The 20,409-nt window shown below is 32.4% G+C and overlaps 1 protein-coding gene across 1 annotated transcript in view; it reads left to right on the top strand.

Annotated features, from left to right (window-relative positions):
- LOC118193825 (uncharacterized) overlaps positions 1 to 20,409 on the top strand; it is a 207,169-nt gene that overhangs the window by 126,825 nt on the left and 59,935 nt on the right. Inside the window, exons 2-4 of the mRNA XM_085808992.1 lie at positions 9,301 to 9,435; positions 9,895 to 10,022; positions 13,700 to 14,527. Coding sequence (XP_085665118.1) covers positions 9,378 to 9,435; positions 9,895 to 10,022; positions 13,700 to 14,527 — 1,014 coding nt within the window. The 5' untranslated portion in view covers positions 9,301 to 9,377. The remainder of the gene's footprint in view (positions 1 to 9,300; positions 9,436 to 9,894; positions 10,023 to 13,699; positions 14,528 to 20,409) is intronic.

Raw genomic sequence — 20,409 nt, 5'->3', positions numbered from 1 at the left:
AAAGAAGGCGCTGTTGTGGTCCTGATGTGCTTGTATGAGAAGGCATTAAGATGAGCTGACGGACGGAGCTCCACATTTTCCACAGAAGTTCACTTACCAAAGATCGTTTCTTTAATTAAGTAATCGCCTCTCACGGCGTCTTTTGTGGGATGTCGTTGGTCCTGATTTGGTTTTTATGGATGACAATAATTAAAAAATTTACTTTTTTATTAAGGAAAGCAGTTAACTGCGTTTTTTTCGAACTTCCAATATACTTCGTCTCTCTCGATTGACTATTAAACAGTACATGTGATTGCACTCCTCCCACGCAAACTGTCCGCTATTTCAGAATTTGGAGCTCTAACACAAACACCATAAATTAATGTTCAAAGAGTAATATAACTTTTGGCAGATATATCTTTATCAACATTTTTGAAGTGCTTGCCACATGTAAAAGCACGATAATAATTAATTTAAATTTGAGGGCGCGTTATGTTGTGAAATATGAATATTATGGATTTATTTAACAGTTCAAAATAAATAAATACTTAAAAAGAAAAAAAAAAGTAATGTTTGTTTCTAAAATAAGTAATATCAAATTACTAACTCAAATGAAGTATATCCACTAATATTTTTAAAGGCATTTATCAGGACAACGAAATAATTTATGTAAAATTATATGAAATTTTGAGCTAAATTTTTTTATTCCCATGGGCATTTTCAAAAACGTGTAAATTTAAACTTTAGATTTCCTTAAAATATGTACATTGCCATATATTTTAAAATAAAATATGAATCACATTCTTCTAACTAATGGTTTGTTTATAAAACTCAATGAATTTATACAGGCTTTTTTTCCCATTTGCAATGCGAGTATGAAAACGGAAGGTACTTCCCGAAAGGCACCATCTACAAGTCTCGTATTTTCAGGAAGGTTAATTTGTCAATGTATAGAAGATGTATAAAAATATATCTCAGCTTTTGGTCTAATATTTTTAATAAAGAATTAAATTTACATATATTTGTTAAGCTTCTACCCATATATTACTAAAAATTCAATTTTTATTTACAGAGAATCAGGTTTGGATTTCATTCATATTCAGTAAAGACGATTTTCTTAAAGTATCTAAAATGCGTAAATCAATAACCTGATTTATACATTATTTTGATTTTTTAAATATTTTGCTGTAATATTATAAAAACGAAATTTTAAGTATTAATTACTTTTAACAAAATTTTAGACAATAATTTAGAACGCGTTTTTTTTTTAGAACTCAATGATTTTATATTTTAAAAGTATTTATATTAAATTTATATTTTATTAGATGCATCAACTTTAGATTAATGTATTTAGATAAAAAAGTGGAAAATTACAAAATGAATCTTGTACAGACTTTAAATTCTTGAAAGGGTAGATTTAGCATCTTCTTATTCGGAAGGTAACTCAGATAAACTATGAAGAAAAGTTATAACGAACACGTTTAAGAGCAGACATATCGCGGCGTTTCATCGACGTTGACAAACTGCCTATAAACAACGACAAATATTTTCAATCTTCGCTGTGTTGTTAAAGGCGTTATAAAAGTTACCGCGATCTCATTGCAACTTCTCGGACCAGTTTTTGCGCAACGTCTTTTTGCCACGTCATCATGTGCTACCTGGGTCCATTCTAGGTAGTCGCTTGAACAGCAGCGCATACGACACCTTTTTACCCTTCTTCCCGATATTAGTCAGGCCTTTAGCACACAAATGTGTTTTCCGCACGATGTAGCGCTAGATTACTTCAGCAGTAATACCAAAAATTACCTTCCACTGGATTGGACAGGATGGACTTGTTTCTTGTCCACCCTGATCATCAGATTTGACATGCAAGGATTTCTTCCTTAGGAAGCAAATTAAAAGCATGATCTTCAAATGCCCCATTGAGTTCGATGAAGATTCAATGGCCACAGTAGTATTAGTTGCTGCATTAAATGTTCGTGAAATACCAGAGATTTTTGCTATTGTATGCCAGTTCATGCTGTGAATATTGTATTACTGTTGGTTTTTGCACTTTGGAGCTCCTATTACAAAATGTTAAGCCATTAAAGTGATTGTTTCTTTTCACTTTATGTATATTTCTTAATTATTTATTGTTCGTATTTATTTTATGTACCAATACCGTACCATTTTCGTGCAAACATTCCTTTACAACATCTGTTTATTTCGCTCTGCTTGTAGAATCTTAATCTCTTTGGCCACATAAACTAATCTAGATCCTACTAATGAACCTGGTGACTTCTCGCAAAGACGTGGAATAATTGCCAGCACAGAAGAAGGATGAAAATAACCCTTTATTAGTTCCAACTATAAAAGCAGAAAGGCACGCACTTCGTGCATTTCAATAACACCGAAAACTTGCGGTGGAAACTAAGAGTTTGTAATACAATAAATCCAAGTCTAAAATGAGTAGTCCTGGACTAGCACTTTAAGTTACGGCTAATCTAGGTTGACTCGACGACCTAACAGGCGTGCTAATTATTCAAGCGGACAAAAGGCGTATCAGTGTAACAGCAAGGTCAGAAACGAAACGTGCTCTGGCTAGCGAAAGTATAGTCTGAATAAAATCCAAGATATTTCGTATGGTGGAAATATGCGTAATACTCGTTTAAATACTCACTTCACTTAACTTTAATTTTACATAAAAATACTCCTAAACTTCCTCTCGCATTTACGAGTAAATGCGAGAGGAAGTTGAGGAGCTCGGAAAAGATAACAAAAATTTGAATAATAGGTTAAATAAACTAAGGGAAACCCTACATCCTTTGCCTGCATTTGCATTTTTGTTAGATGTTTAGAATCAACATGCAGATTTTGAAATCTCACATGATATTACAGGTATCAATATTTCCTTCTGCAACAATCTCTAAAAAATTCCGTCGAATTTGCATTTATTGTAATGATAAAACTTTCTCTATGTACAGAATTATGTTTTGCAATAATAATTCCCTCTGTTATAGTATAGCAAATGTTCTCGCATATTTCCACCACACCTATATTTTCCCTCTAATGTTTTCAGCATACGACTTAGGAACTTCTAATTTATGGTATTAAGTTACAAGACACAAATTGATAGCTGTCTCACTAGTGACCCAGTGGTTAAAGATCGATAAATATCGTTAGTGCCACCCGGTTAAACCCAAAATGAACGTGCTGGCTGCATGGACGGTTTTCGTGGTTTTGCCCATGTATAACGTGAATACGAGCCAAATTTCTTTAAGAAATCCTCTACGAAAGCATCTCTCCCAAGCAAATAACCATCTTATGCTTTACCGAATCCAAATAACCTAACAAAGAGTATCAGGTAATAAAATATATAGCACTGAAAGGAAATAATCGCAGTCGAGTTCCTCAAAATATAGAATGCAGCAATATTATTAACTCTTTCCGTATGCGTTTATGATTTGAAACTTTCTTCCTTTCAGCCTTCCTGTCTGAAACTGTATAGACCAGTGGTGCGCAAACATTTTTCGACTGCGACCCCTTTTGTAGAGAGAAAATTTTTGGCGACGACTAGAGATAAATGTTCACAAATACGATGTATATTTCGCGCATTCTTTCGTTTCATCGAATAAAAACATCATCATATCTGACTCATATTAATTTTATTTATAATTTTAAGAAAATACTTTTTGTATAACACAAAAATCAGTAAATTGCCCTTTAATGAGATGTATGTGGCTGCAAGTTTCTAATTATCTCATCGATGTTTGGATGTATGTTGCTAATTGTAATTCGCATATCATCTTCAGGGTTTAAACGCGAGCGGTATTTAGTTTTTATTGAAACTAGTTTGCTAAATCCAGTTTCACATAAATACGTTGATGCAAATTGTATTAACACTCTGATGGCATTCTTGCATAAAACGGGATATTGGTTTTCCACGGATGGCCAAAATGTTTGGCAAGGCTGAGTCTTAAATTGATTTCGAAGAGTATAATCACTAATTAGATCTATCAATTGCTCTTTCTCGCTAATTTGAAGAGTTGAACTGCATATGTCAAAGAAAAATGGATCACGAATCCAACCAAGATCGTTTTCAGGAAAATCCTCGAATCTTCTTGAAAAATTTTCCTTTAACTTTTCAATGTGATTGGAAATGATGTTTTTAAATGTAAATATATCTATATTATTTTCCTTGATAAAATCGTTAAAGCAAGGGAACATGTTGGTGTTGTTTTTATTCAGTTCATTTTGCCAGAGACTAAGCTTATTCTTAAAAGCTTGAATTTTACTGGCTGAAGTTATGATAGTTGAATTCTCACCCTGCAAGCTCAAATTTAAGTCGTTAAGTTTTTCGAAAATATCAACTAAATAGCTCAGCTTCCCTAGCCAAACTTCATTGATATAATAACTTGCCAATCTATGTTTCTTTTCGATTAAAAACATGTACACTTCATTTCTCAAATCAAATATCCGTGGTAGTATTTTCTCACGTGAAAGCCATCTGATTTCGGTGTGTAACAGTAATCTCTCATACATTGAGCCCATCTCATTGCAAAGTATTGAAAAGAGACGGCTGTTGTGGCTGTTGCATTTAATGTAGTTAATTGAACTAACAGCGTCTTGTAATATGTTGTGCAACTCTTCATCCATATCTTTTGCAACAAGAGCTTGCCGATGAATCATACAGTGATTAAATACCATATGAGGCGCCACCTTCTGAATTAAGCCTCTTAGCCCTTTATTCGAACCTGTTAATGCTGCAGCACCATCAGTACAAACCGCAACACAGTTTGCCCAGGTAAGGGACTTTGTTTCAAAATATTCATTTATTACTTCGAATATTTTTTCTCCAGTTGTTTTTCCTTCCAAACTTTTGCAACATAAAAATGTTTCTGTTATATCTTCATTAAAAATAAACCTAACGTAAATAATTATTTAATTAATTGTGACATTTTAGTAATATCGGTAGTCTCGTCCAGTTGTAAAGCAAATACAGATGAATTTTGTATGCGTTTTATGACTTCTGACTCGATATTTCGTGACATTTCGGAAATCCGCCGAGACACGGTATCTCTTGATAATGGTATTGTTTTTAGTTCATTTCCATATTTATCGCCATGCATAATTGATGTCATCTTAGTTGCTGCAGGAAGGATAAGGGATTCTCCAATTGTATGGGGTTTCATTGTTTTTCCTATTAGATAAGAAACTTCTAAAGAAGCTCGTAATGCTTTCTGAGGTATTCTTGTAAATTTCTTTAAATGTGCACTTTGAATTTTCAGATTTTCAGCTCGTCTTTGAAAAAAATCGGCATGTTTATTTTGAAGTTCTTGATGTTTAGTTTCCAGGTGCCTTTTTAATTTAGCTGGTTTCATGCTCTCATTTGCTAATTTTTCGTTGCAACTGACACATATCGGGCGTTCTTCATCATCAACAACACAAAATGTAAAACCATACTTAATAAATTCCTCATTGTATTTTCTTATTTTTTTAGATCGGGCATTTAGTTCAGTATTTTGCGACTCCTCATCAGTATTTGTTCGTTTGTTAGCTGAAGATGTACCTGGTGTACGTATTACCCATTTATCCATTATGAAGATAGGAGTTAAATTATTTAAACTAAAACAAATAATATATAAAATTTTATCAATCTTTTTCGAGAAATTCAATAAAATTAACAGAAATCTTTCTCTAATGATAGTACATACCTGATAACAAAGAGTAGCAAAGCCCGATAAAAATATAAAAAATCATAATTACACAACGTCACATGATAAAACTCGAGGATAAACAAAAACAATTGCAAAAACAAAAACATGCTACAACTTCATGCGAACACTCCACGTCTTCCTCTGACTATCAGATACACCACGTACCTCGCCTCGCCATCTGATTGGCTGATCACGGAAGCGAATTTTTTCCCTCTCTCTGCGGTTAACGTCTAGTCAAATAGGCGCTTTTCAGTAAAACTGGTGAATTACCGCGAAGAGGACGCTATCTACCGGAGTAAAAAACTTGCGTCATCACACCTTACATATTATATATTACGCATTACGGTCAAAGAAAGAGCGGACAGCAAGAAATTGCAATTAAACAGTGAGTGACGGCGCTTCACTCTTTATATGTACACTGTATGGTATGCATCATGCAGGCATAATGCATTTCATAAAAATTTGGCGACCCCCAAAAATCTTCTGGTCGCGACCCCTAGTTTGCGCACCACTGGTATAGACCGAAAAATCCCGCCCTCTTGATTTTTAAATGGCAGAATTAAAGAAGTTAATACGGTATAACTTCGGTAATGTGGAGACCGCATTTTTATGTCCTTAAATTGCTTTATCTCTATTTGAGCTTTGTTAGAAAAGTTTACTTCTTTCCTCTCCCTGGCCAAGGTCATTAACGAGTGGCGTTTTTCTTCGTTGGGAGCTACTTTATTGCTCATAAATACCGTTTACCATACATTATTTAACAATGCATTGTCACGTAATCTAGTATTAAATGAGAATTTTCTAGGATAAAAAAGACCTCGACTACAAAGTAAACACGTTTGCCTTAAAAAAAAGTAAAACTCAATGTTATTAAAGATATAGATGTCGAAATCAAGCAAACGAAAGTTACCAAACAATATAGATTTTCTCAGGATAGCAGCTTCTGCAAAAGGAAGGAAAGTAATCGAACAAACTGCAAATTCTTATAAAGTTGATTTCATGGAGAAAAATAGTAAAAGCTGCATGCTATGAAGACATTGATCCATTTACTATAAAGTAATTTCGTGGGAAACGGGCATTATAACTATCTATAAATGAAAGAGTACCTTGTGAGCAAATTAGGAAATTTATGTCTTTGTTGAGAAATATTAATTTTAAAGCCAGAAAGGGATGGTTATTGAGCTTTCGTCACAGTTTAGGATATTTATAGGGTAAAGAAATCAGAACAATGGATAATGTCAATGATAGACACAACGTGAGATACATGAACATTCTGAATTTTTTTATAGAAAATAAGCATAGAGTTCATGAAATAGGTGTGTGTGTGATTATGGCAAAGCCTCGAGGGCTATCTGCCTAAGAGGAGGGATGCCTTCGTGGAGGACTTTCTAAGGGAAACTGACTCGTATACACGTTACACATGGGAAAAACCACGAAAACGCCCATGCAGCCAGCCCGTTCGTGGGATTCGAACCTCGGACCGAACTACCAGTGTTCAGCGACTTTACCGCTCGGCCGCTGGTGGGTACCCTCATGAAATAGGATAGCTTTTTAAAAATTGATTTTCGTCTGGGCCCTAGCATTTAGGAGTTAAAAATGCAAAACTGGTAAAAAAATTCAAGCAGTGTCTAACAGTACTTTATTTTTCAAACAATACAGACTTAAATAACTAAAAAGCATTAAGATGTTTTTAAAATGTTCCGAGTATGCCAATTGATTCCAAAATCTTTTATGATGGGAGGCATATTTAATAATTTTTTACAAAAATTAAAGTAAACGGTATTCATATAAAACAAGTTTACTGTGCTTGCGGATAATTAAAGAGCTTATGACATTTTACTATTGATCAGGAATGTAGATATTATCCATTCTGCCCTGAGCTGCACTTCTGTTATTCACCTTCCAGTTATAGATGTTAACAACTGTTTTCAGGGTTACTATAGCAAACATGTAATGGAGATGACAGTATTTAATACTGAGATAAAAAGTCCAGTTTCTCTTAACATTAATATAAAGCGTGCATGTGAAAGTAGCATTGCAAACTAAAATAGTAAAAGCTGTAGGTAAAAAAAGCAAAGGTAAGCAAAATAATTTATTACTAAAGAACAGTCGGTTTACCTTTAAGAAAGAACTCAAAAAAAAATTATTTTGGAAATTCGTCAGAAGAAACGGAATTTATTTCGAAATTGGAAATAATTTTATATCAGTATGAAGGTATAACTGAAAGAAACTCTTGCGATTTTACCGAGCAATATTTAGATGATAAAGGACTTTCAGTTTTTTACGAAAATCTATGAAGAGGATACCTTTGCTGAAATAGTAGATGTGAAAGGAGAGGAGAGTGAAGATGACGAGGAAGTAAATTTTGACCCAACTTTGAGAAACTTTGCTGACTGTAAAGGAAGCTGTACAGCTTTGAGCCTGTAGAACGGTTTATTTCTTGTGTGCTTAATGTGCAAGAAGATTATTTACTATTTTTAGGATTTATACAATCCATGTGCGTAACATTCCTTTTGAAAAAATTAGGAAACGTATTTAATTTCTTTCTTTATTTTATTCAGTACGTTATCACTATTGGGTAAACTTTTGTGTGTAATATTATTTATTTATAGAAATAAAAATTCGTAACTATTTATAATTAATACATAATTATTAATAAACTTTCATATGTTGCAAGGGAAAACTTTTTTTTTCTCTTTTTTTAAATGAAAGTTATATATAGAGTCAGGATAAGGAAATAATGCTGATATTTTTTACTAAGATACTTCTGAGTATATTCTGTAGCTCGTGAAAATCTTGTTAAAGATTAAGCTCTGCTTTTACACCCCACTGTAACAATTCCCTTTATAATAATATGTTTTTGCTGTCTTCCAAATAATGTTATGGCGGGATTCGCTGCATATAAATTGGTTCTTTAGAAGTCACCAAAAATTTACTGAAACTATATTCGGCATTCTATTTTATCATATTTAGGATCGGAGCATTTAGGTTAAGACAAAGTATAGGCTATCGAGCCAAGGGAAAGGCAAATTGCAAGGGGACGCAAATTAAGGCATGTTTGCTCGTATTCACGTTACACATGAGCAAATTATCTTATTTTGGAGGCAAATATATTCAACTTCATGTAAACTGTATTAAATTCTTGCGTTATTAATGCTTCGGAAAAATTTGATTCAGTCAAGGCAGATATTGTATTTGTAACTGAATAAAAGGTTTTTGGAAAGCAACTGGTGTTAATACTATTTAGTAATCTTTGCCGTATGGTTTTATATCTCGACCAAAAATAGTACTAACTATTTGAAACACAAATAATATAACCAGGTGTTAATTTCAAAACCAATAATCTGGTGTTCCAAATATACTTTAGCAATCATTTAAGACATAAAAATATCATACTTTTAACAATTTTAATAAATCTGCGACAAGTTAACGATCTTTATAGTCGATCGAATAAAGCCGAAGTTCCTCAATGATAAAAAGGACTTTTGTTGCACATTTTCTGTTATTTTTCAAATTCTTTATTCTTTAATACATTTATAACTCTTTTTAATGACTTCATGGACACATAAAGTGTTTTTTTCAAACAACATTACTTACTAATATTTTTTTTTTTTTTTTTTACTTACAGACTAGAATCTGAAACAAAAACGATCATGCTGAAGAATTTCTAAATACTGAAACTTGTACTAAGATAATGATGACAGTATGTCTGATATTGAATCCTCTCCATCCAAGCAAAAGAAGCTGCCTTTACATCTCCACGGTACAAATATAAAATAAAATAAAATATATATACATAAATATATATAAATTTACTTTAAAATAAAATTATTTTTGAATAAATTACTTCCTGTGAATTTACTTTAAAGTAAAATTTTATGAGCTTAATTACATTACCTTAATTGTTAAATTATATTTTAGCTTTTAAAAATTAATGTTTTCAATTAAAAATTAAGAATATTATATTTTTAGATTGTAGTTTTCCGAATTTTCGATCAGAAATTAGCTTTTATAAATTAAAGCAAAAATTAATTTATTTAAAAAAAATTCAGAAATTAGCTTTTATAAATTAAATCAAAAAATAATTTATTTTAGAAAAAAAAATCAATCAATATTTGCTGAAATTTTTCCTATAGGTGTATAAGTGACATCTTCGTTAACACTTTTCTTATGATATGAAACTGTTGTATATATACTAAGTGCTTTTAAAACTTTGATTTAGATCTTGAATTTCAAGAAAGAGATCCTAAATGCGTCGACTCATTCTGTAACTTGATCAGCACAAGGCTTAAGTTACTAGAAAACGAAATTCTTTCACAGCATAAAGTTTGGGAATCAATTCAAAGAGAGGTAACAATTTATGTATTTTTTGTTCAGTCGTTAATGTTATTATGATATACAATAAATTTAGTTATTGTATACATAAATGATTCACGTAATGTATGTGTTTGTTATATATCCACTCCAGTGATGTCCTTTCGAACGTGACAAGAACACCCTCCTCCTCCCGCCCACCTGTGAGAAAACTGACTAAGTACGAAAATCGCGCCACGAATGGCGCCTAGCTCCACAAGCGTTGAACGTGCCCAATTAGCCATGTCTAACGTACAAAGGTGATCACCAGGCCTACAATGCAATGATGAATCACGTCAGCACAGTGGACTTAAGAAACAAATTACGACAACAGGTAGTACCTCGTTATTAGCGTAACAGATGATGGGGGCAAGCGGCGTCCGCGAAGCCAATCCTCGAAAACCTGAGAGTTAAACTACTTGAATTGTCCACCCAAGAGCTCTTTTGTAAAGAGGGAAAGTATTTCACTCTCATAAAGCGGACTTAAATTCTGTTCTGCAAAGCCAATGCGAGTCTTTCGCATTACACTTCTACCCATAGAAGTCGCCACGAGCAAGCCTCTGCTTAAAAACACCAAAGCGTTGAACAACAGCGGGCCATAAATCAACAACCAAAATTTCATGTTTTTATGTTTATCGTATACATGTAATCTGTTGGAAGTGTTTATTACTATTCCATTATCCATGATTTATTTCGCAATAGCAGCCGACTTTAGTTTTCGGCTGAAACGAGTATAGAGAAATACACTAACGAGCATTAGTTTTAAACTTTTGATGGTAAGAGTTTTCAAGATTTGTGTGCGAATTACGTTTTCTACTTTATGAACGATTGCGGTTATCGAGGTGTCTTGGATTTTGACTGTACTATTTTTGAGATAAGCGTTCAACTTGCTTAGTGAGATTCTCTGTTTGCTCATTAAACTTAGTGACGGAAGTAACTCTGCATTTTGCTCAGTACTTGATGCTGCTCAAATAGTTAGTTGGAGTCATTTGTGCCTTACGAAATTTTAGGAACAGGTTTAACTCGTCAGGGCTCTTTGGCATTGAGGAGTTAAACCTGTTTCAGAAGCCGAAGGAAGTCTTTGTATCCACAAGGTTTTTAGCAAGGCATCGCTTATTTTGTTTGATGACAATTCTTTTATTTCTTTCGAAAGGAAACTCGGTTTCTTATCACATAATTATAAATCCGATAAAAAATTACGGATTTGCTAAACTATGGAATCTTGAAATCCGCGATTAGTCTGTTTTTTAAAGTTAGATATTTGTCATTTTCAGGAGTTTGTTAAGATTATATGAGATATATTTTAATGTTCATATGTCTATATTTGCTACAATATGCGAAAATGTTTATTGCTGGTAATCTAAACTAGATCAAATTAGGTTTCATAGTGTCTTAGACATAAAGCGATATTTGATTTTCAACTGGAAGGTGTTTTCAAGGCTACTCTATAAATCTGATCTCTCACAATTTCATGAATCTAAGGCTCAGTCATTTTCGAAAGGAGCGTTGTTTCCGAAAAAAAGGGAGGGAGAAGGGAAAACAGATTTGTGGCCTTCAATCGAACAGCTGTTTGGCCGCGTTAATTTATACTCATCACAAAATGCGAGAAGGCAAAGAAATAAACAATCTTTGTTTAGTTCTCCTTTCCGTCTGTTTTGTTATTTCTCCTTTTAGTCTGTTTTGTTGTTATCACGATGGTATTGGAGAGGCAGTAGGCGACGAACCACATACAAAAGATAAGAAATTCATGTGTGCCGTACCCCAACAAGTCGCAGTCTTCAAGCTGCTACGAAGTGCAAGACGACATGCACTGAGATTGCAAGAGAAATAACTTGCTCAGGAACACCTCCACTTGACATTACAAGCACGAGCAGTATCAAGAGAGTTTAATGAATTGCACAGATTTAAGCAATCATCAAGACCTCTCGAAGGCCGACTAGCCAACCATTATATTGCTCCTCTGATATCGCAATTTAGTCTATAGTTTGTTTCACGTAGAGCAACAAATCAGGACGCACTTAAACTCTCGAACCGATAGACTCTTGCTTCTAGCAAGGTTTTTCGCACAATGAGGACAATAACTTTACATATAATTAATTGTGTTTTTATAACTGCAATATTAATTTTCAATGTTATCAACGCCGTTATTTTCGGTGTCATTAACAGTTTCTCATAGATTTATAATAAATATATTTTAGTTTTATATGCAGTAATTAATATGCATTCTAAACAAACGCAACCTAAACAAATCCCAATAGTCAGTTACCAATCCTTACATGGAATAAACCCGTCAGAGCGGCCCACTGTCTTCACTCCACGACTTTAAGCTATTAAATCTCACGGAATTTATGACAGCTCGAAGGAAATGTATGCAGCTTATATGACAGCATAATATCCGTATTCTTTCTATTAAGAATGGGGCATTTGGTCTGTAATATACAAACATGCGGCAGATGAATCATGTGTAGATCTGGAGCTAGCTTCTGAGTCTCGCATAATTAGAATATCATGTATTTTCTATTCATGAATAATGCCTGTGAATCTGTTTATGAGTATAAAGGGTTATACTATTACAAAAATAAAATTATGTGTTCAACTCAGCGGCCAGATCTGCCGATTTTTTGGTTTATGCATCCATCTAACACACCAAGTTATTACAACGAGCGATCTTCCAATTCCACTGAGCTGTGTATTAGATTTCATTACATATATATGCTACTTTGTTTTAGTTATGCGAGATACGTACATACAAAAGTCACGAAAAATCCATTTTGCATCCATATTACAATCGGTTTTGGAATAAAGAATTCTTTATTCTGCCCGTAAGTACAGGAAACCACATGCATGGGAATTGCAGGCAGAACCGGGTCTAATGTTAAATTTAAAAATTTATTATAAGTGGTTATATTATGCTTCAAAATATTACCTATCCATCTGGGTATCATCGAAATTTAAGCTGAAATAAAGTAGAATACATTGCCTACGAAAAATTAAAATTAAACGGTATAGATTTCTTTCTTCAATTCGTGAGGTAGGGTATCTAAACTAACTTTTACCAGCAAACTACAGTTTAAGTAGTTCAGATAGATGCACAGGATTTTTTTTTGAGAAACCAGTTACTTGAATTTCCTAACTGTGAAATAATTTTGAGACAGATTTTGAACCTTAATTTTTTTTTTCTATAAGACTAAAATATTTTTATTTTTAATAATTTCAACATTCAAGTGCCTTAAAATGGTAACCTTAAATAACGCAAATGATGTTCTTCATATATGTCTTTACAGGGATTTTGCTTCATTTTATCATTAAGTTTCATACTTCAACAAAACTGTAATCTGTCGAAACTTTCAGGCCTTTTCTAACTAAAGAAGCGTTATTCACTGAAGACATCATGGTCTGAGGAAAATTAAAAATAAATAAATAAACAAGTAAATGAAATTAAACTTAATATTAAGTTATTACCTTAGAAATAAACATAATGTGAGTATTAATGAAATTAGTAGCTAGAAACTGAACGGGAGTTTAATTATATGCAAAAAGTAAAATTATGCATAAGATTTTGCATTTAAGATTTTAATGCATATAAGATTTTTATGTATTTTATGAAAACTTTTGTTATTCTTATTTCATGCTGATGTGAATTTAAGCGTAAAATAATTTTCACGCTTTTACAGGTAGATGAAGTGAAATCTCTAATCGAAGACGGCGCCTCAACTTGCGATTCATCGTCTTCAAGCGGCCAAGATAATGAAAGCGAAGTGGTGGATTCGGCTCTGGAGAGTCATAAAACTTGTAATAGCTTATTATGGAGCAAAATCAAGCAAGCGGAAGAAAGTATAGAACGAAAAACGTCTCTTATGCAGAGTCTCAGTAATGATGTCACACGGCTAAAAAGTAGTAAGCATAAATTAAAAAAGAAACTGTCAAAGTCAAGCTCCAACATAGATTTGATACTCGAAGTAACAAACGGCCTTCATGTTTTAAAATGCGATGATTGTAAGTTTTGTCATGAGCATTTAGATTTTCGAGAAAGCCTTTTGTCAGCTGTAATTGAATTAATACATTTCAGTGAAAAAAATTATAACTGTTGTCTCGACGAAAATAAAGCTTTAAAAGCATGTTTGCAGAAAATATACATGAAAACAAAGAGCTGCCTTTTACACAGTCAAGTTTATTCAAAAAATACTCACTTTCAACAAAATTATTTTTCAAAACAAAGTGGTGGCTCTTACGTTGAAAATATTTATGCAAGTTTTGAAGATTTTTGCCAACACTTCCAAAATGTTCAAGAAGAGCTACTGCAATTAAAGCGTATTTTATTAGCAGCTGAAGAAAGCCATCTCGATGAAATGTTACAAGACTCTCATTCATCAGAATGTAGGTGCTTTAGTGTCACAAAAGAAGGAACAAGTCGTCATAAAAGGGATTACGAAGACAATGAAATAAAGTTTGCTAAATGCCGACAAACGAATTCTTGTAATTACGAGCAGAAAGTGAAAAGCGTAAGTATTTACTTATTCAGTCATTACATGAAGTTAATTTCTCAAAAAATAACTGAAATATATGGAGACTTTTTAAAATGCATAAAATGTTCTCCCATATTATTAGAATTTCAAACTTGCTTTGTAAAGATTTTAGACTGCCATTTCTTATTTATTGTTTTAAATGAATTAATACCCTGTAAATTTAACTATTACGTAAAATTCTAAAAATATATGGAAATCGTTTAAAAAGATATAAGAAGTGACACAAAATTTCAGCATAAATGCTGGGATTGCCGAAATAATTATTCTTTCCACTTGTTGAGACAAATGAACATCGAAATTTGAATAAATAAAATATATGTCAACTTATTCAGATTTAATTTCATTTTAAATATTTTTACTAGATTATTTAAAATCTAGATTACTTCGTAACAGTTGGTGTGATTGATATAAAGGTCATAATCCGCTCGTTCGTTTCACTCTTCCTTTTCATTTTCCTTGCTCAGCTCATTTCTAGCCTCTCAAAGTGGTTCCCTGTGGGAGAATCGTTATGCCTATGCTTTCAGACATAACGAGATTATCTCTTCCCTTTTAAAATGCAGCTCCTTCTACATTTCTCTGTTGCACACCATTTCGTTTGCTACTTTCTGAAATAACTGAAAATTCTAAAGGTGGAGGTAATAGTTGAGTTTTCGTAATATGTTTTTAGAGTTAATGTAAATATGTATTTACAATCACATGACATTTTTCTGAGTAAAGTTTCGTATTGTTTTGTACAGAATCACATTTATTTTTCTTCCTTACAACAATATAATATTAAATCATATCTTCGGAAAGTTAATGATTTGTATCGTAAGAATTAAAATATTAAATACAGACTGTTATCAAATAAAGAAAAATGTAATAAATGAGATTACAGCTAATGATTTAGGATGACTAGGTGATAATATAAAATATCTATAAAATATAATGTATATAACATAATAATAATATATCTATAAAATTTTATTTTTGAAAATCGAAGATTATATACTTCATTCCTTAACATTAATAGTCGATTTGATTAAAAACAGAAGACTTGTTACATAATGTTGGCAAATATTTGGAATGAATTCAGAAAGAAAGGATTTTAAACTGGTATCCCAAACGATCTGCAGCTCCATCTCTAATTTGCAACAAACATAAATGCATGTTAGTATATTATTGCCATACTGATAAAATACTGTTGCGTGCTTACGGGCTCCTTATAGAATGAATGCACGCAGGTCCGGTGATAGGTTGATAAAATTTATTTTATCAAAAATACTTCAGAATTCTGGAATTTCCGCAGAAATACTCGTACAGGTGTTCACAGTATCACATAATACTACAATCAGTAGTTAAACTTAACTAATAAAAACGTTAACACAGAGCAGTGCGAAACGCATCTAAAGAGCGAAGCTAACCCGGAGATATTTCAGTAATCCGAATAGACGCCGAACTAACAACTCGCAACTGCAACTACAAGCAGATACTCTCTTGTCTTAGATAGTTTTCACCCGGCTGCCGATATATTTCTTGTACTTCTCGAAATTACTGGAAGGCATATGAGGGCCGGATACGGTTACCGCTGTATATACAATCAATTACAGTTATTCAATACCTATTACGGTGATACAGGGACCGGACTCAAATGATCGCCAAGTTTTTTGACGTTTAGCGATTTCTCAACAAATTTGGTGACAAAAATTAGTTGCTAATACCGTTGCCAGTTTGGCGATATCTCGGTGAATTAGTGAGTTAGCCATTTACTCAATGTTATGTAAACAATCTCCTATATTCTTATTTTTCCGGCATAGTATCGTCTCTCTAGATTTTCATATTGCATTATACAGAAAAATACAACAATTTCACATAGAATTGCACTAAAATCATTCATGTATGTACAAAATTCGTAGCAGTACTAAATTTTGACATTTTTAATAAGAATTAGGCATTTGTGATCGAACAACAACGACTTAATCATGCATATTGATATTTTGTTGGCGATATACTACTGTTGTATACTGATTACTTAAAACATTTCAAGGAAGATACGATTATAAGGTTTCAAAATCTCCTAAACCTGTAGGTACCTTTATTGCTGAAATTTCTGAAAGCGCAATAACCAAATTAGACATTTCGCGGCAAGATGATTTAATCCACATTAAGCAACACCTCAAATTAAAAAAAACTACTTAAACACATTGTTATGTAAAATTCTGGAGTTCTACTCAAAGCTTTTCCGGATTACAGAATAATTTTGAACCTTCGTTGTAAGGTTTATTTATAAGGTTACTCAGTAGAGGCTAGTTTAAAAAAAATTAAAAGACAATTTTCTTTCTACCCATTCTTATTTTCTAGAATTTGAATTTCTTTGTTCAGTTATGTGTCTGAATAATTATTTTGTTAATAATTACATAATTTCCTTCTCTTTTTAGATTTTTGATAAGCTTTTTAGGTTTGTTTAGATTTTTGATTTCATTATTGTTTTCCATTTTCTTTTGATTAGGGGTTCATTATAGTATTTTTGGCATGATATTTAATTTGAATAACAATTTTTGCATAGCTTTCTTTCGTGTACTTTAATTCAACGAAAAAAATAGATAAAAATTAATATAATTACCTAATAATACCCCAAATCCAAACATAGTTTTATAAAACCAGTTCAAATTGAAAGGGACCAACACTTAGAAAAGGTTAAGAAATTTTAATCTAGTAGGTAAACGCACTATTACTCAAACATACTTATTTTAAGAAAAATATTTATATTTAAGTTTGAATAAATGACTGAAGTTTGGACAAGAATGCACTTAAGATGATGGATCTCGTTACATAAAAAATATAACAAAATATGATAGCTGTTTCAAAAAAATAATTGGAAACCTCAAAATTAACATTTTAAATTTCGTGATCTGCCCCTAAATTCATCTCTTCTCACAGGTTCCAGATTTTTCTATCTTACGTAACGTTTTAATGCAGATGCCTCTTCTCCAATCAAATTAATTATAAACCAAAACTCTGAACTGAAACTTTCCCACTCCCAACCTTCTTCCTCTGAAGTTCTATGATCTTTTCCTCTTTTCCGCATAAGCGCTCCTGCCGGCAAGAAGCTTTTTATGTATGCTGCTGCCGCTTGCTTGCTTAAAACAACGTCGTCTTCAAAATGCAACTTACTGTATTCAAATATAATTAGGAAACATCTTGTCTGAAAAAGGATGTTTTGATACGCGTAAAAAAATAAAGATTGTGATTTTTGAAGATACGTTGTGCTAAATTACGTCATCATGCTTTCTACTCTGCCACTTTCAACCCACTACGGTCTTCTTGGTCATCTACGCAGTATCTAAGCTGTTAAAAGTTCCACTGTCTTCATCTACGCATTTTAAAATATTTATAAAAAGTCAAGACAGGATTAACTTGGTTCAAGTTTTCCCCAAAAGATATCTAACTCTGCTGCTTCAAACTTCATGAGTGGTCATCAAATTCGTTTCTTAGAAACTTAGTGAATCATCAAATTCGTTTCCGGTGTGTGATTTAACGGCATATTCAAAAAGTGCTTTGAAAACCATCGAGTATCTATCTATAAGTTGAAAATCGAAAAGAAAAGTATTTCGAATCAAGGTCAGTGTTGCCAACGTAGTGAAATATGGTTACTGGTTCTCGCTCGCTTCGAATATTCGTAATGCATTTCCGATCATTGCGTAAAAAGAAAAACATCCAAAGTGCTTTGAAGGTCAGCAACCTCATGAGTAAAATAGTGTTTTGTGCACATTTTGCGTTTTTCAAAGCTCTTATTCAAAGAATGAAATATAATCAAAAGTTATTAATGTGATATTGAAGTGGTATGAAGTTCCAAATGGAGTAAATTGCGCTTTGCTTTGCATTATAAGTAATTTTGCATTTATAAGTAATTGCATTGTGTTATGATTTTAATATTTTGCTTAAATCATTTTAAGATCAAAGTTAATAATTCAAAAATATTATGATTTATTTAAAATGTAGTTTCGTTAGGGAAGGTTTCTAATACGAATAATATTTTTGTCCTATTGTTTAAGTTTCATTGAATTTATATTTTGGAAATTTTAGTGTATTTTAAGAATTGTTTAAGTTTTATTGAATTTATATTTTTGAATTTTTAGTGTATTTTAAGAATGAAATTATTGTTTGAAATTTTGAATTGCAGGTATTTCTATAATGTTTTCAAGATAAACGTTGAAGGCTCTCTCTCGCCTTATGAAAAATACACTTTTTAACCTACATTTTTATTTTGTCATAAAATAGAGTGTTTTTTTAATTTTTATAATGGAATGACAGCAGTTCGAAAAAGGCCGGTTGCTTTTATCGAAGGAACGGAGGTCTTTTCTACAGTAACTGCTAATTGCAAATCTTTTGGCCACTGGTGAAGAGTAAACACCAGAGACTTCAAGTTTTGTAAAGAATAAGTAAATTTTAAATGTCGTAATAATAGTGAAAATTTTGAAATTTTTTGTGTTTATGACTGATGTGTTACAAAATTTGTATATTTTAAAATGCCTTCCATAAAAAAAATTATGGAAATTCTAACAAATAACATTAAAGGTGGCATCTTAATTTGTATTATAATAGAAATATTTTTATCAACAAAAATTGGAAAGACTTTTATTTGAACATTTACTTTGTGAAAGAATTTGAACATTTACCGTGTGGAACTATCAAGAACTTCACAAAATTTCATTGGACATTCTTATTTCAGGACTCTAAAATATGCACTTGTTTTAAAAGAATACAGTGCTAAAATTAATTATTGAATTCAAAATTTTATGACTTCCACTGAAATGTCGAAGTATCGGTCAAACTTTTATGACAATAAATTTTTGTTTAAAAGTTAAGTAAGTTTGTTAATATGTTTTGTATTTTCAAAATTGTATTTTTAACATTTTGCTGCTCTAATGCTTTTTCTTCCACCCTGCTCACCCAGCCTTCTTTTGAAAGGGAGGATATGTAAGATATAACAAAAATGATAGCTGTTTAAAAAAAAAAAAAAAAAAATGGCGACCTCAAAATTAACATACTAAATTTGGTGATCTGCCCCTAAATTCATCTCTTCTCAGAGGTTCCAGATTTTTCTATCTTACGTAAAGTTTTAATGCAGATGCCTCTTCTCCAATCAAATTAATTGTAAACCAAAACTCTGAACTGAAACTTTCCCACTCCCAACCTTCTTCCTCTAAAGTTCTATGATCTTTCCCTCTTTTCCGCATAAGCTCTCCTGCCGGCAAGATGCATTTTGTGTATGCTGCTGCCGCTTACTTGCGTAAAACGAAGTCGTACTTCAAAATGCAACTTACTGTATTCAAAGATAATTAGGGAACATCTTGTCTGAAAAAGGATGATTTGATATGCGTAAAAAAAATAAAGATTCTGATTTTTCAAGATACGTTGTGCTAAACTGCGTCATCATGTTTTCCACTCTGCCACCTTCAACCCACTACGGTCTTGCCGGTCATCTACGCAGTAGCTAAGCTGTTAAAGGTTCCATTGGCTTTATCTACGCATTTAAAAATCATTACATATATATACATGTATAATGCTAGCACAGATCACAATTCAATACAAGAAACGCTTCATTATGAATTTGGTGACAGTGAAAAGTTAAATTTTCATAACTTTGTAAGGATCTTAAGTTTTACTAACGTTTATTTTATTTTAAATCTTTACTATCACTTCTTATTTTCTACTTCCGGCCAGAATTATAAGCGTGAAGGAGTTTATGCAAAGTTGTCTGGCGAACGCCAAGTATTTAAGTGTGGCCTTTTTGCCAAGCAGAAGAGAGGAAGCCGTGAGTTCGAAGCAGGCCGCTTACCTTAGAAGTTACGCAGTTGCTACTTTGCCTTCCAGGC

The sequence above is a fragment of the Stegodyphus dumicola genome, chromosome X2 (assembly GCF_044657685.1).
Source record: "Stegodyphus dumicola isolate Sdum_Otavi_A_Nest chromosome X2, ASM4465768v1".
Taxonomy (NCBI): Eukaryota; Metazoa; Arthropoda; class Arachnida; order Araneae; family Eresidae; genus Stegodyphus; species Stegodyphus dumicola.
The sequence above is the reverse complement of the archived record's forward strand: the minus strand, read 5'-3'. Positions and strand labels throughout refer to the sequence as shown.